Raw genomic sequence first — 27,175 nt, forward strand, 5'->3', positions numbered from 1 at the left:
AACAGTAAACACAAAGGCTGATGGGAATACAAGAATGAATAAATTAACTGCAGTTTCAGTGGATGTGACTTTTTGTGCTTAAACCTTCAGAGAGAAATCTGAGAGTGAAAATCCCAGAGAAAGAAGAGAAGAACGGAGAATGTTGACTCTGATCTCTCCTGACAGTTTCCTGTCCTGCCTGCCCTCAGGGTGTGTGTGTGTGTGTGTGTGTGTGTGTGTGCGCATGCATACGTTTGTGTGCGTGCACTGGTGTCGGTGTCGCTGTCTCTGCTCGATGTTTGGAACATATGTCTGCTGTCTCCGTGGTAACCTGATACATCAGAATCACCCATAAGTCCATCTGACTTCATGAATATTCCAGAGGAAAAACACGGAGATAGACGGACACCGCATTCAAGTTGTCATCGTAAACTGGCATTTACCACTTGATCAACTCAGTCAGGTGATTGTTAGACTTACAGTTTGTAGGTTAAGAAACATCCGGACCAATTAGATTGTCATGGATCAGGTTGAGCCACACATCAGTTATTTGGCTTTATGCATGTTGTTGGGTTATGTTCTGATGGGTGTTTAAGAATGAATACATGAATTTTACGGATGTTAACGACACATGCATTTATTTCTAAATTTCCCCTTAGGTTTCCCCTTTAAAATATGTTAATTTAGTAATAAGAGCAGGTGGTAGTTCATTATCATTAACTGCAATGCTTTATGCTGTAAATAATTTCTTTGCATTTGTGCTGCTGTAAAAGGTCAGCTAACTTGTGAGCTTCCTCACAGCATTGGAGTTTGCAACTTGTTATCAAGACTCAGTGGTAAACTCCTAATTAACCACTTTATCTCACCACTTAAACCCACACTTTGACACACGCGGGCAGGGTTTATGGTTCCAGTCCGATTCTCCCTCGTACGTCAGAAGCCATTAAGGAAGCGGCACCTCATACAATGCGCCTAATGCTCAGAAGATTAAGTTGTTCAGGGGAAGGGAAAGGGAAAGCAAAGTAGGTATGTGGAGGTGCTGATCTTTCTTTGTACGTATGTCCACATCCATAGTTTCAAGGGGTTTTTATACTGACCTTTAAAACCAACTGTTCTACCACATGCCTTTCTTTAACGTATTTAACAGCGTTTAGACTGGGCTCAGAACAGTGATTAGTGGGATCCAGGTTGAGCACAGTTGGGGTGGCTGGCACACCACCATACACATAATATAGCCTTCTGTGAGGTTTTTCTGGTCATTATGCATATATGGTGATTTATTGCTATACAGAGCATGAGCAAAGCAGAAATAAACAGTAAACAAAAAGCTGATCAGAATAAAAGTATGAATAAAATAACTGCGGTTTGATTAAATTATTTTTGGTAGCGGCTCCGCCTCCTCGCCCTCTCTCTCTCTCTCTCTCTTTCTCTTTCTCTTTCTCTCTCTCTCTCTCACTCGCTCACTCGCATCCACCTCTCTATTGCCTGCAGAAAAATGCCAAAATCTGCATTTAAATTGAAAGCTATTCATCTGCATATTTCTGATTATTCAATTAATTTGCCTTCTGTTTTTTCTCTCAGCCAATCAGCAGCTATGCCATCCAGTGGAATTGTTTATTGTTGTTGATGATGGCGGTCGGTGTGTGTGTGTGTGGCGAGGCGGGGGGTGGAGGTGGGTTAAGGTGCAATCTGGAAAAGCGGCAAAGGTGTAAATGAGAGTTGAATTAAGCTGGTTGAATTTCAATGCATGCCTCTCTGTCTCTCTCTCTCTGTGCTGAGATGAACTGAAGAGAGAGCGAGACTCAGAAGGAAAGACGGAGCGAGGAGGAGAGAAGTCTCCTCATTAGCAGTAGACGGTGGAGACAGAGGTCAACTGATCTGTGAACCGCCTGTCACCACCTCAATATAGAGCCTTCTGTCAGATACACGCGTGCACACGCAGACCGAGTCATTCGTTTCCGGTTTCTGTCGTTCGTGGGTTTGCGTCTGAGGGCGTGGGTGTGCGCCTCCACTCTGACCCTGTCTGCACTGGGAGAGGAGCATGATTGTCATTCAGTCAGCACGCAGCTCCTTGGTTGGGTGAGGTCGCCACAAAGCCCCGCCCTGCATCTCAAGCCAGGAAGTATCGATTTCCTTTAATTGGATAGACAAATGAAAAGGAGGGATGAATGGGATAGCACTCCTCCTCTCTATTGTTGAGGTCTGTCCTTCCTAAATTTTGTGTGCCAGTTGCTCTATTAGATTCTTGTTCCTGATCTCGGTGAAACGGATAAAAGTTTTCTCTCGTCTCCCCCTGTTGCCACGCAGTATCAGGTTGATGCCACTCTTTGGGAAGAACCTTTTGATACTGGTATTTACCTTCACCTCATCCCTGTGTTTTTTCTTTTCCCCCACATCTCTCCCCGACTGCTGAATGAGGAAAATGCTGTTGTTTTCAAACACAAACAGCACCTTGTTGTTTTCATAAAGGTCAGATATTGTTTAAAACACTTTTTAGGGAAGCGTGAATATGCAAATAAGCATTGATAAGGTCAGGATTTGAATAAAGCTGATTTGAAAAAACCTCCCCTGACCTTTTATTAAAGTCTTTTGAATTTTTCCCCGCACAAGAAAAGAGAAACGTGAGAATAAATCTAACAAGTATTTGTGAAAATGTGGCCTTTTGGGTCTAGGATTCCTTAAACCCTAAATCTAAAACCGAAAACCTAAATCTCTCTGACACTGTTGTCCATAACTATCATTTTATATTTTTTCCTGTTTTTTGAGAAGAACCACCACATAATGTTATTTTTAATCTTAATGATCACAAAGTATTAATGGTTTAGTAAGTCTGATCTCTACAGTGGTAGCAAGCAGAGTTGGCTACAGTGCTCAATCTGTACTTTACTGCAAGCAAGTGTTAAATGAACAGAATTTAGATCCTAATGGATTTAATTTTCAGACCCAATACTAGTACCAGGTGGTTTATTAAGGAGATCAGCCAGTACAAGTCCCGATCCAAGTACCACTCAATTTACAGTCATTTATGCTGCCTGGTGTTGGCCAACTGTGAAACGATTACAGTAACAAGCACACTAATTGCATTTATTTATTCATTTGATCAAATTATGGGCTGACTATTGTGTAGCAACTCTGATAAATTAAACTAATATAAATAATAATGATAAAAGACAAAAAAATAGGAAATAGTAAGAAACGGCTTATTCAGAATCAGTTAACAGATAAAGAACAGTGCGGTAGGTTACGCGGGATAAGAGAATGGCATTTTAGTCCGCATAGCCAAGGATGATCTTCTGAACAACATTTGAAAATCACAAATGGCAGCATTCCAGCATTTTGACAGGTTTTTGACAGCATTTTGACAGGTTTTATATTCAAAAGTCGGGACAGCTTCATGTACTGTACTGATTCGAGAGTGAGTACTTCAGAGCTGGATTGGCTCCGACCTCAGTACTCGACCCTAATATTTCTCCTCAAACAGAAAAACTAAAATGTTCAAAAAGATGTATAGATGGGAAAACTCAGTACATGTAAATTTGTAAGCAATACTTTTTATAATCAGAAATTGAAGCTATAGCTGCATATCCTACATCAGGATTTTACAGAAGTAGGCATACCTGGTCATGAGGTAAGCTACTATGTCATTGTTTTTGATCACAGACAACAAATGAAGCCCATATCAACTGTTTTGAAGCACAGACTCCTTATTGAAAGCAAAATTTACTGGAAAGCCTTCAGTGATTTTTGATATAGTTTCAGACCAGCTGTATGAACAGATTTTGTTGATATGGTGAGTTTACCTAAAGTTTCTTGGCTTTTACATCCTGAAACTGGCATCAGTGGATTCTCTGTCTTCTGCCTGACCACCTCGTCTCTCACTTCATATCTCTCTCCTCTCCATGTTGCTCTAATACTCCTACCCAGAGCACCAACACTTCAGTTTGTCTATAACCTTTTGTAATCTGTGTAAATCTGTATAACCTTTACTCAGCCACCTGTGTGTGTGTGTGTGTGTGTGTGTGTGTGTGTGTGTGTGTGTGTGTGTGTGTGTGTGTGTGTGTGTGTGTGTGTGTGTGTGTGTGCGCGCATTTGGGCACTTGAAACCTAAATGTTATGTGTGTGCAGTAGTGTTTTCTCCAGAGAATGAGCCGTTATCTTAATTTTTTTCTGATTGGCTGTGGGAGTCCTCTCAGTCCTCAGCTCCCATAGGTTCCATCAACATGTCCACTGTGTCTCGCACACATATACACCCACACACACACAGACTGTTCTGAGGACAAACTTCAGCAGAAGGTGTTTTAGACACTGGGATCTCCATGGTAACTGGTCGCAGTGTTTTTCTTTGATGTGTTCCATGTTCCCAGAGCCCCTGCAGTTTCTAGAGCCGTGTGCACACACGTGTTTGTGTGTGTGCCTGTGATGAGAGTAAGAGCCCGAGGATATGGCATAGCTTTCAGACAGCCACACAGGGACAGAAAACACCAGGGACACTCGAGGGAATAGAGCTAGAACAGAGTGAGGCGGTTAGATGGAGAGAAGGAAAGTGTTAGGGAGAAAGCCGGTGTGATCAGTAAAGAAAGGCCATTGCATCATCCCACTGCAGTGTGTCCCGCAGGACGGCAGTGTGCTCGCAGTGGTGGTAGACATGCAGAGCACGCGACATGTGGTCGGATCCAACTCCCATCCAGGCAAATGAAGTAAAGAGTTGTTTACTGTAGACCTCGATGGAATTCAAGAACACACGTCGGCCTAATGGGGTTTTGCATGGGATGGCTCTCAAATTTGAATGTTTATTGTCTATTGCTCTGATACACTTAAGCCATGTTCACACTTCAGATAAGTCAGGAGATCCTTGGGGAAACTTATTCATATTCAGACTTGGACTACACAGGTAATGTTGGATTATTTATTTGGATAACAGCAAGTCAGCAAAAAACTTTTTTTTTTTTTTTTAATTGAAAGCACAAACTATTTTAAAGTTAGGTTTTTTGCTGGCTTGCTGTTATCCAAATAAATAAACCCCCAATGATGATTTTTAAGATTTGTTTTGTTTACTGTTAAAAAAAAGTAATCAATGCACCTCATAGGCATATTAGCCCTGTTTGCAAACATCAGCTTCTAATGAGAGAAAGATTGCCTACATTGTCAGTTCAAATACACAGCCAAATGCAATGATATGTAGATCAATAGCCAAATAATTTTTATTATATATTTCTCACCATCAGTTCATATTAGTAGATCTAACCCAGAGTAAACAATTCATTTTAGATTAGGACCTAATTAAACACAAATGTATATGGTTTTCTTAAAAAATACCACTAGGTTTGCTATATTTATTCCTCCCTCTAGATGTTGTTATTCATTCAAAAAGAACTTAAGTTGCAAGTCTCCATCAGGAGCACCCTACGCCCGCAGCTGCCTGCAAGGTGCTTAATACATCTTAATACACTTAATACATCTTAATACACCTGAGACCTTTGCATTTTTGGTATTAAGTGCCTGCCACACAGACTCAAATATACTCACAACTGAAGTAGGGCTGAAAAAATATCTAATTGCGATTATTTTGATTGATATTGCAATTGCGATATGATTTGCGATATTGGAGGGAATGATAATTTTTTGATGATTTTTACATCATTATTTTCATTTTCATTGAAAAACATATTCAAATGATTATGGTTTGATTTTTGCGGGCATCTGTACCAAACAAAGATGTTTTCTTAAGTCTGTAGAATATGATGTGTAGGCCAGGACATCTCTGCAGCACGACAATATTTAATTTAAAATGGTATTTTGACACACATTTCGCCTTTAACAAATATTGTGCCTCCTGCGATTTGAAAATTGCAGTAGGCCATATTGCGATTTCGATAAAATTTGGATTAATTGTTCAGCCCTAAACTGAAGCCTGGGTGAATATCTCGAGCCACATGCATTTTGAAATCAACTTAGACCAATGTAGGCCATTTTTATAAAGTCTCTTTCTACTTGAAAATATCAAAAAAATGTATTATGTGCTGCTCTGTGGTTAGCGCTGGTGCCTGACAGCAGATGGGTTTGATCAGGTTCAATTGGCCCTTTCTGTGTGGAGTTTGCATGTTTTCCTCGTGTTCGCATGTGTTTTTTCCGGATGCTCCAGTTTCTTTCCCTCTGTGTTAGCCCTCTGATGGACTGTCAATCTGTCCAGGGTGTTTTCCCAGCCCAGTGCATGCTGGGATATGCTCCAGCCCCCCGTGACCCTAAAAAGGAATAAGTGTGTATGAAAAGAATGAATGTTATTGGTAAGACCCCTTTTAGAGTTTAATCAATTAATAAAGCTATTTCTTAATAGAAAATATTAACACCCCTCTAATACTGTTGACTAGTTGACTACTATTTATGTATAATATAGTGTATTATAACAGATGAAAGTTGTAGATTTTAAAGATTATATTTTGTTGCCTTTCAGCTGTATTAGACAGTCACAGTAGAGAGAGACAGGAAACACAGGGCAGAGAGAGGGGATGACATGCAGCAAAGGGCACAGGCCGGATTCAAACCCGTGCCTCTGTGATTAGGACTTAGCCTTAATGGTGCGCGCTCTAGCGGTCGAGCCACCGGTTGAGCAGCAGCAACTTGCTAGCTTGCAGTCAGCCTTGACTGTTAAATAACTAAAGTTAGTCCACTTAATACATTTAGCTTGAAAATAAACACTGAGACTTGCAACAGCAAGGTATTCTCTCTCTCTCTCTCTCTCTCTCTCTCTCTCTCTCTCTCTCTCTCTCTCTCTCTCTCTCTCTCTCTCTCTCTCTCTCTCTCTCTCTCTCTCTCTCTCTCTCTCTCTCTCTCTCTCTCAAGCACTCTTCATACTTCATTTAACCTTGGTTTAGCATTGCACAGTCAGCTACATTAGCGAATGCTATTAGTTCAGTTATCCTGCTCCCCCCCATCAGGGATTTGTGGCTTTTCACACAAGACTGTGAGTTGCAGCACAGCCTGTTGTGTGTGAATTATGTGTTGAACAAGCCATTCTGGCAAGGTGGTATATCAAGCAGTATATTTTGTCAGTTTGGGGAGGTATTTAGCTCAATATTGTGCTTGGTGGGTGAGCATTTTCTTGGTCGGGCCTTCAATACAAAGCCTCTGTGTGGGAGATAATGCGCTGCCTCCCACCAACTGTAGCCTCCGTCTGTTCTGTCTTCTTTTTGTCCTTTGGTGTTTTGTTCTTTACCTCTGATTTCTTTATTTCTCACCATTTCCTTCTGCCCTCTTATTTTATAATCCTATTTATGCGTTTAACGTGAATACTTGTCAAATAAGGATCTGTGTCTCTCTCACACACACGCGTACGCACATTAACACGGGACATTTCTCCAACGTCTCAATATCTTCCCAGCATGGCTTGGAACTCTGCTCCTCTCTGCCTCCCTCCCTCCCTGAAATGCTTTAATTACTTTATCCCTCGTTTCCCTCATCCCTCTCTCCTTCACTCCATCGCCCCGAGCTGCTCCTCATTCCTTTTAATTAATCCACACAGATTTAGACACCTTCACCCTGCTGTGCGCACGCACACACACACACACACACACACACTCTTGAGAATCCCCAATAGACAATAACAACTTTTTAAGTGATCTCGCTTCACTTTGAAAGTTCTTCTCTAGAGATGGAGGTAGTGGAAATCCCAGGTCTTAATGTTTGATATTATATGATGTGTTTTGATGTGATGTGTGTTTCTGTGCACGCAGGGCTCCAGTGGAAGTATGCAACTCATGGAAACCGAGTTCTCCAAGACTCTGGGAGAGATGGTGGCCCTACACCTGCATCACCAGAAGAGCATCCCGGCATTCCTCTCTGCAGTGACCCTTGACCTCTTCAGCCGACAGACCTCTGTCTGACTTCATTTGACACCATCTCAGACCCACGGCTGTAAAATGCTTGATTGTTTTTTTGTTTTTTCTTGTAAATTTTTTCTCTCTCTCTTTTTTTTTTTCTCTGTCACTGGCTGTCTTTCTCATAAGATATGCACAAAGTGATGAAAATATCCCAGTATTTCTCAACAAATCTGACACATGACTAGTGCACTGCAGTGTTGTGGTGAATGAGCGCCTTGTTTGACAGAACACTTCCGTTTTGCTTTCACATCAGAACAGGCGAGAAAGTTACTTGTGTCCCTACTTGTACGCTGAATATTTCATCAGTGTCACTTTCAATAATGCAATATTTTTAACAAAATAATATTGTCGTGAAATTGACACATGAAAGCTGCAGGGTTTAGAACTTGTTTTTAATTGTGTGAGTTGGAAATAAACTAAATTGTTTTTCCCACAGTAAGTTTAATTCACAGTCTGTATGGAGCAAAAGAGACCGCTCTAACAGGCAGTTGGTGTGGTTCTCTGGATCTCTAATTGACATGTTTTTACTTGGTCTTTACCAGGGCTCAGTCTGTGTTGACTCTCTTCTATTCTGGCTTTCTGTGTGCTCTCCAGGGGCCTCATTTATAAACGGTCTTTACACAGCTATTTTCTGCATACAACCAAATCCAAGCCCACCCCAAAAAATGACACTGACACCAAGACCAGTGGGTTACATTGAGGGGTTTTTTTCTTCCCTTTTCCCCCATTTTCTATCATATATCAAATGTTAAAGCTAATTTTGATCATTATCCAATTTAGGAATACCATAGATATGATTTTATTTTTTTGTATGTATTCTTTGAAAGGATTTCAGGCTTCCTTCTCGTGTCTCTGGTCCTTTTTGTTTTGTTAGAGGAAGCCAGGAGAGAGGAGGTGGTTAGAACAAACAAAAAAAGAAGAAGACAATGAAAATAGCCTTGCTTCCATCTCACCACATCCTGCAGGTCAATATCCAGTTAGGTTCATGTGTAGAGGAGGAATCAACAGGTACTGAGCAAAATCTGTTCTTGATATTGCAAAGCGTTTGTTGCACACCTTTGTTCTTTGCACTCATCACCTGCTTTATACATAACATGATGTCAGTAGGTGATGGTGTATCGTAAAGAAGGCGCTGAGCTGGGGAAACACACATGCAGATTCTGTAAACATTTATTTTAGCATTCCCTTAAACTTAGTTTTTGCTTATTAACCTTTATAACACAGATCTGAGTTGGATGTGAATCTGAGTTTGATGAGAGCTATGAATTTGAATATTAATCTAGATAATAAAATGTCTGTGTGTATTCGACTGAGTAAGAATGTGAGACGGGACAAGAGAAACTTCCAGGCAGCAACAAAGAGAAATGACTGAAATAAACATGGAGAGAAGGGAGAAACAAGGTAAACAATGGAGTAATCCAATAAAACAGCGAAACAATAGGGAGAGAACAGAATGAAGCCACTTATCACAGCAACAATATAAGAAGTCCAGCTGGTGCGCCCATATGTCTCATGAGAAACAACATTCCTCTTATACGTGTCGCACACTGTCCCCTTTTTCTGCACACTCATTCATTCTCACAGTGCAGTTTGTCTGCTGCACCCCGTTGCTCTTACATGGAGGTCATCATTTCTTCATCAACAGTATTATATACTGTATTGTACTGTATCTAGCTTTATCACCATTGTGTTTTATCACCATCACATCACCGTACTTTTTTTTCCTTTTTATTGTCATTAGACAAGTACGATAAAATTGTGTTCGCAGCTCCCTGAGTTTGATGCATAACAAACTAAACAAAAATAAACAAGTAAAATAAAATTTAAAAAATGAGCGCAAAAACACTGTGCAAAGTGTCAAAATTGTCACAAAAAAAACTGAAAAGTAGTAAAAATAGAAATTATTCAAGTAGAGTAATTATAAATAAAATCAACAAAGCATAGGTGTTAATGTGACAATTGTTGAAAAATTGAATTTTGACTTTGGAGAATATATTCATTTTGCAGCAGTGTTATATAGGCCTCACTGTCACTATTAACTGCAGTGTTGTGGTCGAGATGACAATCGAGATCGAGACCAAGACCAAGACCTGACCTAGTTGAGACCGAGTCAAGATCACAGCCCAAGGTGGGTGAGAAAGAGTCCAAGACCTAGACTGGGACAAGGTGAATCTTTTCTGAGATTGAGAAAAATGGGTGTCAGTGTTTCAAAAATTATGTTGTTATGAATATATTGAATACATATATTTTATTTGGAATACATGCACAGTGGAGCCTACCTTTATACTCAAACCAGCACAACACACTACAGTCTCAGAAGAGAAATGTTTGCTTTCTTGACCACGAACATTCACTAAACTTACATTTAAACGTTACATTTCAAACTATTGATTTAATGTTTCTCCAGTCTGAGAAATATTTTCTTTCTTTAATACAGCACAGTTCTGTAAAACAAAACCCAAGTCTCATGAAATGCAGGATAGCTGACGTAACCGCCTGCGTTCTGAACCTGACAGCCTGGCTGCTGCCATGGGAAGTTGCCAATCTATGGTAGGTGTGCGTACTGCTACAGAGGGAAATCTTTGACCTACTCCTGTCAGGGTTTTCAAATGTGAACAACAAGAGGAGATTACAAAAAAAAGAATGAAAGAAAGGGGGCATAGGAACTGTGAGAGATCTGAGACCCAGTCTAAATCAAGGCCAGCGTTGAAGTCTTAAAGGGGAATGCCACCCATTTTAAGAATCCACAAGATATTTCTGTGCCCCAGGACAGGTCAGTCAATGTTTGTGAACTTGCACCAGTCTCTCCTAAAGCTAGAAATTGCAGATGAAAAATCAGGGGCTGCTCCATAGACAATGAATGGGGTGCTGACTTTGTGGAGCCATAAGATACTCTTGAGTTTTCACACCAAAAAGTTCATATTCTAACATTGCTAACCGGTATGAACCAGAATTTAATCCTCATTTGGGTGCAAGAACTCACGCAAAATGTTATGGGTGAACAAAGTCAGTCCCCCATTCATTGTCTATGGAGCAGGGACAGATTTTACATCCCAGTGACATCACAAATTCAAGGCTTAGCTCTCCAGTTTGTTTCTGACCACAATAAATATGAATACTATAGTTACATTCCCTGTGTATTCTATAGTGGGCTATTGTATACAAAAGGCATTCATGACAGCCATCTTGGTAGGCAAGCCACCATGTGGGTGGGAAATGAATGCCGTATCATTAGATTAACAATATCAGTAAACGTGTATATAAATTATAAGGGAGACAATAGCAAAGGAAGCGATAGTATGATGCTTAATCCACGCTATGCTGCTGCATTCGGCCATAATGTTATGCCGTTTGAGTTCTGCTTTTATGTGTAAGAGTAAAAAAAAATTGGTAAGATCATCTCTTTTCAGCTTTCATCCCAGTTATTTCTATATTTGTCTTTCACTACCTGTTAAACTCTTCTCTCTCTGCCCCTCATTCTCTCCGCTGTGCCTGCTTCTTTCCACTCTTTTATTCATTCCCTTATTTTTATTTCATCATCCCATCATCCCTCAGTCCAAAACAATTAGTACACCTCCTGATATCTCATTAACAATAAATGAAGTGGTTGAGTGAGGATGAAAATGCCAAGGCTGAGCTTTATAACTACACAGCATACATGAGATTTCACACACACACACACACACGCGCACACACACACTTTCATCAAGCAGTAAACAATCTGGACTGCTTTTTAAATATACGCAGTGGAAAACATTTCACCATTTCAAGGCAGTACTGAGTCTTTAAAAAGCAAGTCCCATGCATGTTTCATTTATTAAATAAGTTTACGAGTGGCATTTCAACTTCATCCTTGAATTTTTTTTTTTTTCCCACGCAGAAATATTGATAAGAGCCGTTGAGAAGAGACATCCCCACTATAGAGGAGTTTGTCTCAGCTGGAGACCACAGAGGCTTAAGGGACAGAGAGAGAGAGAGGAGACCACACAGAAAAGGACCTGTCACTTCTTTCTTTCATCCCTCATCCCTCTCTTCTGCCTGTCTATACCTTCATCACTAATCTCTCCATTCGCCCAATTCCACTCACACAGAAAGCTCTATATATCCTCTCTCTGAAGTCAATCTTTCTCCCATCTCTTCCTTCCACCCCCCTTCTCTCTCTCTCTCTCTCTCTCTCTCTCTCTCTCTCTCTCCCTCGCTCTCTCCCCTTTCAGTCATTCTGTCCTTCTCCCTAAGGTGCCAGCAGAGAGGGAGTGAGAGAGACAGAGCAGCTGTCATGCTTTAGTTCAGATCTGAGCTTCTTTTCCTCGGGTTCCCCTTAGAGTAGAAATGATATGATACTGTGCTCACTGCGGAGGAAGGTGTGTGTGTGTGTGTGTGTGTGTGAGAATCTGTGTAAGAGCGTTAAGGTGTAGATAATGCGTGGTAAGGGAGCCGTTATCAAACTCTAACTCTCCTCTTATATAATTTTCTGCCTCCTGCCCATTCTCTGCTCTCTGCACAGTCTCCTCTCGAGGGCGCGTGGTATTTGTAATGAATTGATCAATTAAAAGCATCGATCGTCTGGGAGAGAATGAATCCCACCTGGTGTCTCTCCGTCCCGATCCATAGCGATTAGACTGATAACATGGCAGACACACACACGCCTCACAGCACTTCACACTCATTTTCTTTCATCCGTTCAGTACTTTGTGACTTTGAAGCGGCAGTATGTGGGTCAAGGTCTGTGTTATCAGTGCAACCTCTGACTGGTGACTCCACACTTCAGCTAACTTTGCTCTCTCATACATTTACACATGCACACACACTAGGGATAGGTGTGTGTGTGTGTGTGTGTGTGTGTGTGTGTGCAAATAGTGTTTCCTGGGGACTGGGTTATGTATCAAATGTGCATATAGTATTGGAAAAAAATTAAAATTCACAGTATAGTCAATGACAGAAAAGTATGTATCACACTTTTCTGTGATTGACTACACTTTCCTGCAGTGCTATTTCTGTGTTTATTTGCTATGAGACGAATATCTGATGCTCACTTTTTTATTTCAGGTGTTAAAGATGCCCTTTTTAAGTTATATGTTGTATATACAAAAATGCTGCCTCCACCAACGTTTTGGTGTATCGTCTTTGTCATTTTCACTAGCTGCCTCACGATCATCCTCTGGCTTAACGACTAGCCAAGCCTAATGCTGCATTAATTTATTTATAACTGGTGCCAGGCCAAGAGAACAAATTGTGAAAGAGTTGTAACAGGGCAAAACATAACTGTGGCGATGGATCTTCCCAGGCCAGCTTCATTAATGGATCTCTCTCCGTTCACCCTAACGTTTTAGAGGTATTTCTATGCTTAAAATCTGGCAAGTGGGCTTTTCAACAGTAATTCTCATGCCCATATATTCTCTGTGGCTGTTCTGTGGCCCGGTGGAAACGGGCAGGCGGGCAGGCGGGCAGGCGAGGCTCCAGGCAGACTCCAATATGGCTGCCAGAGCAGGAGAGTGGCAGTTGGGCTAATTAGAGCAGTTTTAATTTGCACTGCCTTGATCTCTCGTCTTAGCCCCCTTCAATCTGCGAGTGTGTGTGTGTGTGTGTGTGCGTGCATGCCTGTGTGCGTGCGTGCGTGCGTGTGTGCCTGTGTGTGTGCGGCTGTATGTGTGTGTATTTTGAGGTAGTCCAGTGTCACCTTGTATAGTAATTGAGAAAGGTGAGACAGCTGCATGGCCACAGAATATCTGTCATTTAGCCCTCCCCCAACTTTCTCTGTCCTCTACTTCTCTTTCTACGCTAATTCCATTATCTTTCTCTTCCTCCATGTCCCATGTCCCGCCTCTTGTTTCTCCGTGTCTGGCCCCCAATCACTCCACACACACTCCCTACACTCCCATAATGAAAACAGCAGAGTTTCAGGGTCAACAATCTCCAGCACTCCAGTAGTTATTCAGTCAGTGTTCTTGTTTTAAAACTAAATGCAATTACATTGATGTTTTGTTTTAAGTATATCAAAAGGGAATGTTAGTGGCCTGCGCTGTGATTTTATTTCTTGGATGGTTGGCCTCATAAGATATTTAAAATGGAGCAGGTTACATACATTCACACAGTCAGAGAGAAGATAACCAGTGTAACCGCTGACCTAATAACTCATAAGTCGTGTTGTTCCCCTCTCAGCCAGCCTCGACCTTTCCACAGTGTTCTCTCTATCCTACACTGTACATTATTAATGCTGCTTGGCCTATCGTGTGTGTGTGTCTCTGTGTGTGTCTCTGTGTGTGTGTGTGTGTGTGTTGCAGTGTGAAGTTAGGCTTTCCCTTTTGAGGCTTGATTTTAATATGTATTAATACAGTGGTGAGAATGTTTCCTAATATTACCTTTATCATCTTGCTCTATCAAGCCTCCCTCTGCAGGCCCGGCCCACATTAGACTTGGATCTTTGAGAAAGAGAGCGAGTCTAATTCCCATTTTGAAAAGAAGGTTATTTCACAAAGAAGACCCCAGGGCTCAGAGAGAAATCAAAACTCTGAAAATGAGCAACGAACCCTGTCTCCGTGTCCTCTTTTATCTCCCTTAGCCCCCCATTCTTAATTCCGTTTTCCTGCTCCTTTCTTCTTCTGTTTTTTTTTTTTTTTCCTGCTTCTGTCCTCATATCTCTCCTACCCTCCATCCCTGCTGTAGGCGTCAGTATAAATGCCATGTGGGGAATGATTTGTGTGTGTGTGTGTGTGTGTGTGTGTGTGTGTGTGATTATGCCTGGGGAGGCCTCTTTTTTGTACCGTGCCAGGCGTCAGCGTGGACGGCTACAGAGTGACAGGCGGCGCACACACAGAGAGAGACAGATATTTTGGTCATTGCGGCGCCACCAGTGCTCCGACTGACGCGTCTGACAACTGCTTGTGTTCTAAACTGTGGCGGGGGCAGGCTGGAGGCTCCTTCTCCGCTCTGCGTCAGACTGCTTTGATAAGACCACATCTAGAAAGGGCAGCGCTCAACCACAGTGCTCTATGTAGGTTCTCCACCACCGTGAGTAGCAGTAATACCAGTAGTTGTTTGGTTGCCCTTTCCAACTTCCCCAGTGGGTACGAGACTGAAATCTGTCGTTCTGCCTGCCAGGAGTGCTCTTTAATAAGTTGCCCTGTGCTATGACTTAGACCAAAAACTTTTTTTTGTGCATGACTTTAAATGTTATATGTAATTTTAAAAGTTCGACAAAAGAATCCAAGTTCCAAAAGTTTTAAATTGAATTATATCAGTTGTGTGAAGTGGCTCAGTTTGAAAAAAGAATAGTGTTTCCCCTCCCCGTATCTATTATTGTTCATGGTGTGCGCACACACACACACACACACACACACACACACACACACACACACACACACACAAACGCACATGTACGCACACAGAGTTCGGCAGCATGTGTGTGTGTTTGAGAGAGACAGAGAGAGTGGGAGCGAGGGAGATCTGCGGTGTTAGATAGGCAGGAAAGTGAGGTTGGGGAGACAGATGATGTAACCATGGAGACATACCGAATTCACCTGCCCTGGGTTAGAATCACATAGGACAGATATGAGATGGAGGGATAATGAAAAGACCCTGATAGGATGTGTGCGTTTCTCACTGTCTGGATGGAAGGCCCCCACCCGCAGGCCCCTAAGCCACTTGTACTAGAGCAGTTTAAGATAAGGAGTGATGAACCTTGCCAGTGTTGTATTGAAGTTGCATTTCCAGTCAGTTCAGGAGGGATTCGGACTGTATTCCTGCAAATGGATTCCTCTGCCGTTTTGAATCCAAAGGGTGTTTTCACACAGAAAGATAAGCCCTTAGTCCAGGCACATACTGTCTCTGTGCCTGTGCCATTTCCTGTGTGCAGTATGTGTTCACATGTCGGCACTGTGAGATGAGAATGTGAGTGTCTCCACACCAAGGCTTTGTTAGAAAACCAAGCGGGGGTGTTCCCAAGCTGTTATTGTTGTCAGAAGGACTGAAGGTGCTTCAATACACTAGATGTGATTTAACCTTTCAAGTTGTATGAGGCATCCAGCAGCTGGATTAGCAGTGGCAAGTTTTTTTTGGTCCATCTACTGTGCAGTATCAGACAATATGGGCAGGAAAAGTGAAAGGAACACTGTTCCTTTGTGCTCTAGTGTTGATGTCCCTGATAGCAACACACTTACCTTCCTGCTCCACTGGAGCTGCTTATTACAAGACTGTGGTTGAAATGGATGGTGTAACTGCATGTAGAGAAGGACAGTGTCTAACAGAGCAAGTGTGCTCAAGCTCCCCTTTGTAAACAAGGTAGCCTTGTTGTTACAGTGTCCTAAGATTGAGAAGCTGACAATCCCCAACCAAGTCAAACCAAGCCTTTTGCTTGGCACACAACATCCTAAAATTACACTGTGTAGTCTCTTGCAAAGAATGCAAAGAAGAAGAATCCACTAAAAATCTCTACCCTAAATCTCTCCAAGGTGTTTCAAAGCTACATTGCTGTTGGTGTAATAAACACCAAATTTCAAAATATATTTTGAATTGTTGAAAAAGAAATCTCAAAAGAGACATGGCGTAAATCCCCCAAAAAAGTGTATGACAGTGTAGTTACTTCACACTACAAGTTTATTTTGTGGCACACACAAACTTAGTGTAAAGTAAGCACTCCATCATACGCTTTATTTTTGGACGTGCCCCGTGTCTCTTTTGAGATTTCTTTTTGAATAGACCTAGTTGTTTTTTGGTTCAGCACTCCAGCAAAGATTGTTTGTTGAAGCGCACTCCTTTTTCTACTCACAGCTGCTTGCTGCATTGCTGCAGTGGTTTCTTGGTCCATTCACTTGCTATTGTCAAATTAAAATTCAGCAATGTAAGCATCCTAATTCATTTCACAAAGGACACACTCCATATAGGGCCTTTTATCTACAGTGCTCTCCATGGGACCCCAGTCCAACATCGCATCACTTCATTTTTTGGAAGTCTGAAATATCTTGACTTATTGATAAGTCAATACCCATGCTCAAGTTTTCTTAAAGCAGTTTTAGCCCACTTCTGCATTTACCCTCATTTTGTTTGGACTGAGTGTGCATACATAAAATGGGTGTAGTTTTGCCAGAATTAATATTTTACAGGGATTATGCAATTTATTTAACAGGATTATATTTAACTACAAGCCATAGACTGTTCACAAATATCAATCGGTCATGGATTAAGCAATTATTTTTGAATTATTTATTATTTTTGATGTTTCCATGTTATATGACTATTATAAAGCTACAGAGTTCAAAGTTATATATATATATATATATATATATATATATATATATATAGTAATTATTATTATTATTATTATTATACTTTAACTTTCACTTGGCCCAATGACACACACAAATGGTTTTATCACTTTACTATGGTAATATTACCATAGTAAAGTGATAAAACCATTTGTGTTTGGCAGGCTGGGGTGGGATTTCAGTTGTACTATTGATTAAGTGATATTCTTGCTTTGCTTCAAGCTACTGTAGGTATGGCTGTGTGTGACAACTCAGTTACCACATATCAGGTATCAGGACAATGTTTTTTAATAGTATGTGTCTGTGTGTCCATGTGATGATCCAGCACATTTGTAGCTTCAGTAGTTCCCAAGTAAGAGTAGGCAGCCATCTTTGAATCTGAAATGAAATGAATGTCCTGAGAAGGCTGAACACTTCTGGCCGCATGTATGGTTTCTCCAGGAAAGGAGACAGTGAAAGAAAGGCTATTTTATTGTGCTCATTTTAATTTCCGACAAGAAAAATAAAAGAAGAAAGAAACCTCTGAGAGATCCTATGGCACAGCGTTTTCTCTCTCTTTCTCTCTCTTTCTCTCTCTCTCTCTCTGTCTGTCTCTCTCTCTCCTGAGTCATCCACTAGAAGAAGAACACAAGCTTCCACTGAGTTCCTCGCAGCATGCTCCATTGTTGTTTCCGTCTGTTGTCACTAGGACCTCTATTTATTTCCACTTTCTAGGCATTGCCGCTTCTAAAACACAGTTTCCCTTCATCACGCTTCAAAGAATAGCAGTGCTGATTAGGGTCGCTGTCGACTGGTCCCATGACCATCTCATTATTGTCTGATTCTAGACTAGCAATGTTACTCTCAGACACATGATAAATACAGGCCATTGTTCATAAACAGAACGGAAAAAAACAACAAAAACAAAAACAGTAGTTTAATACATCGCTACATTGATATTACTGTTATTCAAAGAATGCTCAAGTGAGGCTTAAGAATCAAGCAATTATAAAATTGCAGACAGAAAAGTATAAGTAAAGAAACCAGGAAAAATTTTGATTTCAAAGCAATGCTCAAGTTAAAAAGATTAAAGAAAATCTAATGTTTTAAGGCTGTTGTTTAGTTAAAGCCACAATCTGGGATATGTAATACAGAACCAACCACAGCTCATCAGTTTCCTTTTGGATCAGAGTTGGATTGCAACGTTTGCTGCAGTAGCGTAGAAGCAGTGTTTCTCTGTAGGATCCATGTAGTAGCTGCTGCAGTGTGAGGGGGAAAAACTGCCTTGTTACCACACAAATTAATGTGCTTTTGCAGTGCTACAAACAGCTGTGGTGATTTCACTAACCCATGATTATGGCTTTAACTGGGCTTAATGACTTGAGCATTCTAAACTCATTAGCAGAGAAAAAATGTTTTATACAGTGTTTCCCTTCACCAATAAACTTTTCATAGTTTGCCAGCTCTGTTGCTTCTATCGTGTGTTTTTAATTAGTATCAAAGTTGGAGTCAAGTCTGTTTCAATTCACGAAGCAAAGTGGATGCAATTCGGTCGATATAAGCACTTATAATTACAAATTATTTTTCCATACAGTGAATACTTGAAGCTTTGTTAATTCAAAATCGATTGAATTGAAATGGCCTTGACCCCATCCCCGTTTCACTCTGCACTTAAATGAGTTGTTTTAGCACAACTCTGTTCAAAATGAACAGCAGTATTTTTGTATCATCACAATTCTCCCCTCGTTTAGGCCTCCAGTTATCAGAGATACTGCAGATATTGATATACATGTAGTCCCATTTTCACCACACGAGCGATACTGATCGCTCTTCCTCTCTGTTTCACTTCTCATATCAGGAACTTCTTCAGTTGAATCTCTTTGATATTGTAAAATTTAATCCTTTGCTATTATTTTAATACACAATGGTTGCAGCTGTTTTATAGCAGCAATTTTACATTTTTCCTAGTAAACATTTGGTTCAATTGGTGACAAACTGGTGCGAGGGAACTAATCCACGAGAATCTGGTCTAGAATTTCGATCGTTTGATTTTTTTATAAAGCCAATAGTTCCTATTTGTTTGAGAATCTGTGAAGCAGAAGTGGCCATCTGTAGTGAGAAACTAGTAGCAAGTCCGTCGGACAGATCAAGACACTGTGTTGAATACAGCTTGTATATCAGAAACAGAAAATCCAGCTGATAAACAGTATTATTACGCAAAGAATACATTCATCTGTGTGTATGTGTGTGTGTGTGTGTGTGTGTGTGTGTGTATGTATGCATGTGCGTGAGTGCATGTCGGTGTGTGTGTGTATGTGCGTGCATGTGTGTGTGCCTGTGCGTGCGCATGTGCTAGAGTAGTAACTGTAGCGATGATGGTGTGTAAATACTCGGGGCCGGGTCAGGGGCTACAAGGGTCAATCTGCTACCACAGTACTTTGGTCTTAGAAATGATTGGAGGATAGGAGGGGAGCAGTGAGCCAATGGCGGTGGGTCATTTTGTGCAAATTGTTTGTTTGGCAAACTGATGTGTACTGATGCAAAGGAGAAGAGGTCTGTAAATAGTAGTATTTAAAATCGTTTCAAATACTTCTTTGTGATTTATCAAGTTTGCCTGGCACAATGGCACCACAGTGGAACCAGAGGAATCCAAAAAGTAAAAACCTGGGAGATGGGAGGAGAAATGAATTGTGGATAAAACACAGTGAAGCTACAGTGTATCGGGAAGGAAGCTGAGAGTTTTAGGTCTTTCCAAAGAGTCGTTTTTTGATTTTGAACAGTGCAGATATGTTTCCCCTGTGGGAATTGAAGACATTCATTGAAGATTAGAATTTTTAGTTCGATTTCAAAATCAAAAACGTACCATTGTAAGTGAGTAGGTAGGTAGCTAACTTGGGATTCTGGTTTCTGAAAAGTCTGAAAGATTTCAAAACCATGTTGTACAAACAAAACAGTCACCTCTGTTGCAAATATAGAACTTCTCTCTCTCGTCTGTACAGCGCTCCCTCTTTAGGAGGATGAGGAGCAGTAGAATGTAGCAGGGGTTTACCAAGAGAAAGACGGGTTTCTTTTGGCTCCGTACGGAGCACATTCCTCTTGGTAGAAAAGGAGAACTGAAACATCTTGTCCATCATATGTCTCTGTTGGTGTGTACTTCTCCTCAGCTGAGAGGTTCAAAACAGTCAAAACACAGTCACACGACAGAGCCATGCCATATTCAAATAAGAATATTAATGATGAGGATCATAGTAATAAGAAGAAGACTAGTAATGATAATAATAATAATAATAATAATTATAATAGTAATAACAACATATCATTCTAGGGTTTTTAAATTCTGTATATAAAAAGAGTGAAGAGGAGAAGTTGGTACACAGTAGGGTTCTACTATCCCCTTGGTTGATTTGGCACATTATACTCGCTCTCTGGTGAGAGCTACCTACTCATTCTCAGCACAGTTGAACAATACTGTTGCCTGGCTACCCATCCAGAATTTGTTGTTGTAATGTTTCACTTCTCCCAATCAGTCTGAATCTGCTGTCGTTCAGAATATCTGGTCTCACAGCAATATTGCAGAGAGCGATGCAAAAGGAATTCCCCGGCAAATGGATCGTCTCTTGCGAGCGAAATCTCGATCAATCCATTGCCGTAATGAGAATACACTGTTTGGTGAGGTTAATCTGCCGTGGTCAGTTTTGATGAATGTCAGTCTCGAGGCAGATTAAAAGGGTAGCAGGGCAGAAAGTCTGTTCAGGATGGGTTGCTCGGCAACATTTATGGTTTCTGTTCTCAAGATGTTGATTTTTTTTTTCTTCATTCAAAACTTAGTACAAATAGCTACATAAGTCTGAGCTATAATTTTCATTACATTACAAAAGGTAATTCAGTCTTTATAAGTTATCTGATTTTTGTTGTTCAATGTAATTAATATATTAGTTTGGTCCATGTTCTCAGAAGCAAAGGCTTAGTTTGTGTACAGTGTGTGCCTATGTGTGTGTTTGTGTATGTGTTTGTGTGCGTGTGTTTGTATATATATGTGTGCAATTGGATTCTGTATATCCTGTAATTTGTGTGTGTGTGTGTGTGTATGTGTGTGCGTGTGTGTGTGTGTGTGTGTGTGTGTGTGTGTGTGTGTGCGTGTGTGTGTGTGTGTATGCATATGTGTGTGTGTATTTACAGGTCTTTTTCATATAGGTCTGTGTATCTGTGTCAACATGGTATGTATGCAGTGTGTTTATTTTTCCATCTCCAGACTGGTATCCGTCTCCAGGTGTGGATTCAGGCCTTCTGCTGGGCGGACACACCCTTCCAGTAGTCCAGTATGTCATGGAGATCCTCATCCTTGGCAAATTGCACCTTTCGCCTCAGCGCGTGTCCAGCCGCCACGTATCCTTCTTCCTCCATGGAAGCCTGCCGGTGCCTCTTGCGGTGCAGTTTGAACCTCTCCCACAGCCCCAGGGTCGGGGTGCAGAGGAGCCCTTCCTCCTCTTCGTCTTCCTCGGGGCTGGAGCAGTAGCTGAGGTTGTGGTACTGGGGTGAGAGGGGGTAATGTGGGGACAGCTGGGAGTAGGCCAGCTCCCGCTGCTTGGCCTGCCTGCTGAGGGTGAGAGGGTCTAAGACGGAGGGCTTGCGGCCCCCTGGGTGGTGGTGGAGCTCCTGCAGGATCTGAGGGTGGTGCTGCAGATCCTGGAGGTGCTGCTGGGAGCCGGGGTAAGAGTGACGGTGTTCGTTGTACTGGCGGATTCTCTGGGCTTCAGCTCGTAAGATAGCTGCTGCTGGGGTGACTGTGCGGATGGCCTCTCCTCCTCCGCCTCCTCTTTCTCCTCCTCCTCTTTCTCCTCTTTCTCCTCCTCCTCTCTCTCCGGGTGAGGTCCTCTCGATGTAGCGGGTCTCGGAGGAGTGGTAGCCTCCCTCGGAGCGGAACGAGCGGGGGCTGCGGGCAGAACCGGGAGAAGAGGAGGTGCTGGGCCGTTTGGAGGTTGGAGGAGCTTCCATACTGTGGTGTCGCTGCAATGAGTGATGGTAGCTTCTCCCCCTCTCTTCTCCTCTTCCTCCTCTTCCTCCCTTATACACCGGGGAGAGGAACTCTCCTCCTCTTTCCCCTCTCTCTCCTCCCTGGTCAGAGAGAAGCACCAGTTGCGGCTCAGCTGTTGACACGGCCCCTCCGCCCGCAGAGGAGGGGGATTTGATCCCCTGTTGGAAGGAGGTAGACTCAGATTTGAGAGCATCTATACAGTTGTTGATGATCTGGTTAACTTTATCGACTTCTTTAGCAATGGTGGAGATTTCTGCTACTGAGCCCTGCGGGTTGGCTTGTGGTGACATCTCTCTTTCTCTCTCTCTTTCTCGCTCTCTCTCCCTTTCTCTCTCTCTCTCCACACCAGACCCTCTGACTTCCATGTAGTTGAGTTTAGCAGGTTTGTGCGCTGGTGTTTCTATCACCTCCTGTAGCTTGTATGGATCTATCTCGCCACCCTGGGGCAGATAGGGCATTCTGGACAGACTCTCTCCAGCAGCAAGCATCTGTTTCTGGGAAACAGAGCCCCCTCCTCCGCCCCCTCCCTCTATCTCCCCTCCTCCACCGTACTTAAGCTCTATCAGAGTCCTCTGTATCCTGCTCATCTTCCTCTCCTTCTCTTCCATCAGCCTCTTCTTCCTCAGGCAGTGGACAACGAGGCCCAGGAAGAGCAGCATGCCGAACAAACAGCCCAGAATGGTCATAATGTAGTGGGTGGCCGACGACTCATTGGCTATCCTCCCCACCCCGGCCCGGCGTCCTGTGGAGATGGTTAGACAGGTGTGGTTGAAGCGCAGGGAGTTCCTTATGGAAGCCACACAGTAAGTGTAGTCTGTGTGAGGCTTTAAGTTCTTCAACTCAATATCTTCTTTTTGACTTTTCAGATTCTGGATATCTGTGAAGAAGCTGTTGTTGTAAAGCACCAAGATGTACATTTTCCGGTACGGATGCGGAATTTGAACCGTAATCACGGCACTCGAGTGCAACACCTGTTTTAGCTTCATGACTGGATTAGTATCAGAGAAGATGGGGCTCAAGCTGATTGGCTCATCAGGAGAGGCTCCGGAAGGACAATCGTCCAATCCACAGGGAGAGGCAAAATCTGGGGGCGGGGTGGTGGAATCGGACGAGCCGATCACAAAGTACGGTGTCACGCTGCTGCCGTCGTCTGTGCAGACGATACTGAGCATGTGCAGAGCATTGCGGTGGGCGGGCATGCGGGGGTTCTGGCTGAGGAGGTTGTAGCCAGAGAAACCTGCGGGAGAGTCGCACACCATCCTCTCATTGGTCCTGTTGGGGAACACGGAGAGCCAGCGCAGGAAGCCCAGCAGCTCACAGGAGCAGTTGAAGGGGTTGGTATACAGTTCACAGGTGGTCAGCTTGGTGAGTCCAGAAAACAAACTGCCATCCAACACCTGGATCCTGAGAAAGAGACAGAAGTAATCACAGATTTAAAGGAAAATTCCAAACCTCGGATACTCTTACACTGTTATATATCATCAATCTGTGATGTTGTCAATGCATTCGAGGAGCTATTTTATGAGTGTTGTAAGTGTTGTAATTTCCCTCAACCTTCCCCGTCTACTGCTACTTCAGTTGGTGATTTCCTACATTTCTTTATTCATATATATCAGTCTAGTTGTTTAGTCTTTGTCCTGTCTATGCCTGTATGTTTTGTCCTGTCCATGTCTGTCTCTGTCTGTGTGCTTTGGTCCTTCAGTCTATGTCTGTCTATATCCGAACCGGCCAGTCTGTGCTCAGTCAGTCTGTGTTCAGTCTATGTCTGTCCCCTTTGGTTGCATCACCAATATTAGTCTATATTGTATTCTGTATTGTTTTATCTTGTTTTGTTTTCTTTAATCTGTTTTGTTTTGTTTTGTTGACCTCCGAAGAAGGGGGGGGGGATTGGCGGGCCACCAAAAAAAAAAGAAAAAAAAAAAAGAAGCCCTTGCTCTTGGATTCAGAGGGGCTAACACCAAAACCATTTACTGAAAATTTTGCCAGTTATCCACCGGAACAAGAAAAATACACCACCAAACAACAGAATGGACCAGAAATGCAAGGTGCACCGCTAATAGTTAGTTAAAGTATTGTAGGATGGATTTTCCCTTTAACCTCATGACACTCTTGGCTACATTTGACAACTAAACAACTACACTTAAATGTATTCTCTCTCTCTCTCTCTCTCTCTCTCTCTCTCTCTCTCACACACACACACACACACACACACGGACACTTATTTACACACACGCCTGTACCTATTCATGGAGAGGTCTATATTCTCTATGTTGGGGCATTCCCAGAAGGTGTTGGGTGTAACAGTCTCAATGAGGTTGGCTTGCAGGTAGAGATACTGCAGCTTGCCCAGGCCTCGCAGCATCCCCTCTGTCAGGTTCCTCAACTTGTTAAAGCCCATCTGGAGAACCTGGGGAGAGAAAGACAAGGGGGATTATTCTAATCTCTGAGGAGCTGGCCAGCACCAGGCATCACAAGCTACAAGCAGGTAACGTACAGTACAAACAGAAAACTGTTCAGTACAATCCTTCATGTTTCACATGCTGATCTAAGCCTCTATGCTGTGCTGCACTGACTCAGATCTTTCTTGTTCACATTTTCCCTCCTGGCGCAGTTCCAGCACTTGTGGTAGACGTGTAAGAATGCCAGCTCATTATGGCTGTGTTCAGCTCAGTTTGGTGAAAATACTTTGTGCTTTTGCTTGAGCATTTCTGGATGCCAAAACAAGTTGGTTTTTCTCCTGTGTGTGTGTGAGTATGTGTGTGTGTGTCTGTCTGTCTGTCTGTCTGTCTATGTCTGTGTCTAAGTGTGACTGATCACTAACCTGCAGGTTGAATTGTGCTGAGAATGCTCCGTCTTCCACATAGCTGATATCGTTCTTGGTGAGGTTCAGATAGGTGAGGTTGCCGAAGCGACTGAGAGAAGAGTAGTGGACCGACCGTATCTTGTTCTCATTCAGCCTCAGATCCACAATAGTGCTGTTGAGAAAAGTATGAAAAGTATGAAGACTGTAGAGTAAAATACTGTGGAGGAAACACTGCTGTGCTTTTCAGGATGGCACATTCTACAGGAGTTTTCTTACCTGTTAATGTGGGCAGGGATGGCCTCATAAGGCGGTTGGTTCATACTGCAGATAGCCAGCCACACAAAGCCCTTTTCCCCTTCAATCAGCCAGCAGTCAGCTGTTACCATTGGCAACCGCATTACTGATAGCAGGGCGAGCCAATAGAGGAAGGACTTGGCTGTGGACAGGGCCACTGATGATGAAGCTCCAGTCACTTTGTGTCTCTGCCGACCCAGTCCTGCCCCTTGGGCTATATGGGATGTCTTTACAATATCCATTGGAGAAAGCCGTCCAGAGGTGCTTGCCATCTAACATTTATTCATGCAGGCGAGTGCCATTGAGAAAGGGAGTGACGGATGTGGCTTGTTTATATGATAATATCTCAGTGTGCCTTGGCTTGGTGTTGCCTATTTCTTCAGAATTGTGTCTATACTGCCTCAAACCACATAGTCAAACCATATAGCTTTAATAAAATGTCCCTGTGCCCGCTTCACTTTACTTTTTCTTATTGTGTGGGTTGAAGTTCCAGTTATACTCCTTGTGTATCTGCCTGAGAAATAAAGGATTAAATAATGAACAAATGAGTTAGGAAAGGGATATATTCCCTCATTGGCAGTAAGTGTGTCTAAGTAAACTGTATCAATTGTTTAATTATGGGGTCACATTTGATTTGTTATGTATGAATTGGCAAGTGAAGCTCTTCCTCATGCCAGATTGGCTGGTACTCATGTCTTCTGTGGCCATCTGCATCTCTGATTGGACAAGCACCTCTTTTCTTTCTTCCTCATTTCTCACTGCTGTGTACTTGGTGTGAGAACCGGTCCCTGGAGACAGAGAGGGAGACAGAAAAAAAGATGGGGAGGGGGAGGTGTTATAAAAGAACCGCTAATGAAACACAGTGGTTTATTTTGTGAGATAGCAACAAACTCAACCCTGTTACCAGCATGATGAGATAGAGGTAGTTAGGTCTACTTATGTAACAGTCTGGCGCGCATACACCCACATACACACACACACAAACATACACACACAACAGTATGCATGCGCACACTGGTATGCACACACAACTATCCTATGCACAAAAGACACTTCTTGACAAGTCCAATTAGCACACATGGCTGCAGATACACACACAAACACCTGCAGTACTTAAAAATACACACTACTTGACGCTGCTGAGTGCGTGTGAGCGTACGTGCGTACACACACACACACACACACACTCATACACACATTCTCTGCCACACCATTAGCTTCAGGGCCCTGATAGGCCTGGGCTAAGGATGGCCATGGCTCTGATACTGTATCTAATTAATTAATCTGCTCTAAATAAAACACTTCCTGGGAAAAACAGCTGATGTCTGACGGAATGGCAGAGACAGAAAGAGGGGGAAAGGAGGAGGCAAGAACAAGCTATGGAGTAGGGAGGAGGAGGGAAAGCGGGTACAAGAGAGGGGTAATGAAGGATGGCTGGGGGAGGAGAGAGAGAGAGAGAGAGAGACAGAGGTGGAGGGGGGATAAGGCGAGGAGAGACGGAGGCGGCGCCTGAGGAACCGAGGGGATTCTGTGAGAAAAAGAGGAGGCTGGAGAGAGAGAGGGAATGTAGAGTGGCTCTCTGTCTGTCTGGGGAATTTGCTAGAACAGTCGCTTCCCCTCCTCTTTGAGAGCCCTCTTCTGGGTACTTAGACCAACAAACAGGATGTGATGTCACGGAGGTGAGCTCATGTTAAGAGAGTGGGAAAGAGCATAAGGTCCAGCCTTCCCCACAAAGATATTTTGGCTTCCACTCCTTCCGTATTGCTTACAGATGAATAGCAAGACGGAGATGATGTGTCACCTCAGAGGGTGAATGAGAACATAACTTTTGTGAATGGAATTTACACCTTGATGGCTTTTTTTTTTCATATTCTTATGTAAACATCACTCTGTGCGTATGTGTGTGCACGTGTACACAAGTGTGCATGAGCATGTGTTGGTGTGTGTG

The 27,175-nt window shown here is 42.6% G+C and overlaps 3 protein-coding genes across 4 annotated transcripts in view; 2 read left to right on the forward strand and 1 right to left on the reverse strand.

Moving 5' to 3' along the window:
* mad1l1 (mitotic arrest deficient 1 like 1) overlaps positions 1-9,483 on the forward strand; it is a 51,958-nt gene extending 42,475 nt beyond the window's left edge. For both annotated transcript variants that reach the window (XM_071927715.2, XM_071927716.2), the window contains exon 18: positions 7,710-9,483. In XM_071927715.2, coding sequence (XP_071783816.1) covers positions 7,710-7,859 — 150 coding nt within the window. In that variant the 3' untranslated portion in view covers positions 7,860-9,483. The remainder of the gene's footprint in view (positions 1-7,709) is intronic.
* The window catches only part of ttyh3b (tweety family member 3b), a 183,490-nt gene that overhangs the window by 130,904 nt on the left and 25,411 nt on the right, over positions 1-27,175 (forward strand). The gene's annotated exons all lie outside the window — the stretch shown is intronic.
* LOC139933595 (protein ELFN1-like) lies at positions 21,374-25,499 on the reverse strand. The gene is made up of 4 exons (XM_071927724.2): positions 25,210-25,499; positions 24,952-25,105; positions 24,371-24,537; positions 21,374-23,534 (listed from the first exon to the last, which is right to left on the reverse strand). Exons 1-4 carry the CDS (start codon positions 25,497-25,499, stop codon positions 21,374-21,376), a joined length of 2,772 nt encoding a protein of 923 aa, XP_071783825.1.

This window comes from Centroberyx gerrardi, chromosome 3 (assembly GCF_048128805.1).
Source record: "Centroberyx gerrardi isolate f3 chromosome 3, fCenGer3.hap1.cur.20231027, whole genome shotgun sequence".
NCBI classification, from domain to species: Eukaryota; Metazoa; Chordata; class Actinopteri; order Beryciformes; family Berycidae; genus Centroberyx; species Centroberyx gerrardi.

Excerpts from the sequence above, each read along its gene's own strand:
- LOC139933595 (XM_071927724.2), bottom strand. The coding sequence starts at position 25,499 with ATGGCAAGCACCTCTGGACGGCTTTCTCCAATGGATATTGTAAAGACA. Across the intron at positions 25,106-25,209 it reads ATCCCTGCCCACATTAACAG|CACTATTGTGGATCTGAGGC; the intron begins GTAAGAAAACTC and ends TTTTCTCAACAG. Across the intron at positions 23,535-24,370 it reads ATAGACCTCTCCATGAATAG|GATCCAGGTGTTGGATGGCA; the intron begins GTACAGGCGTGT and ends TCTCTTTCTCAG.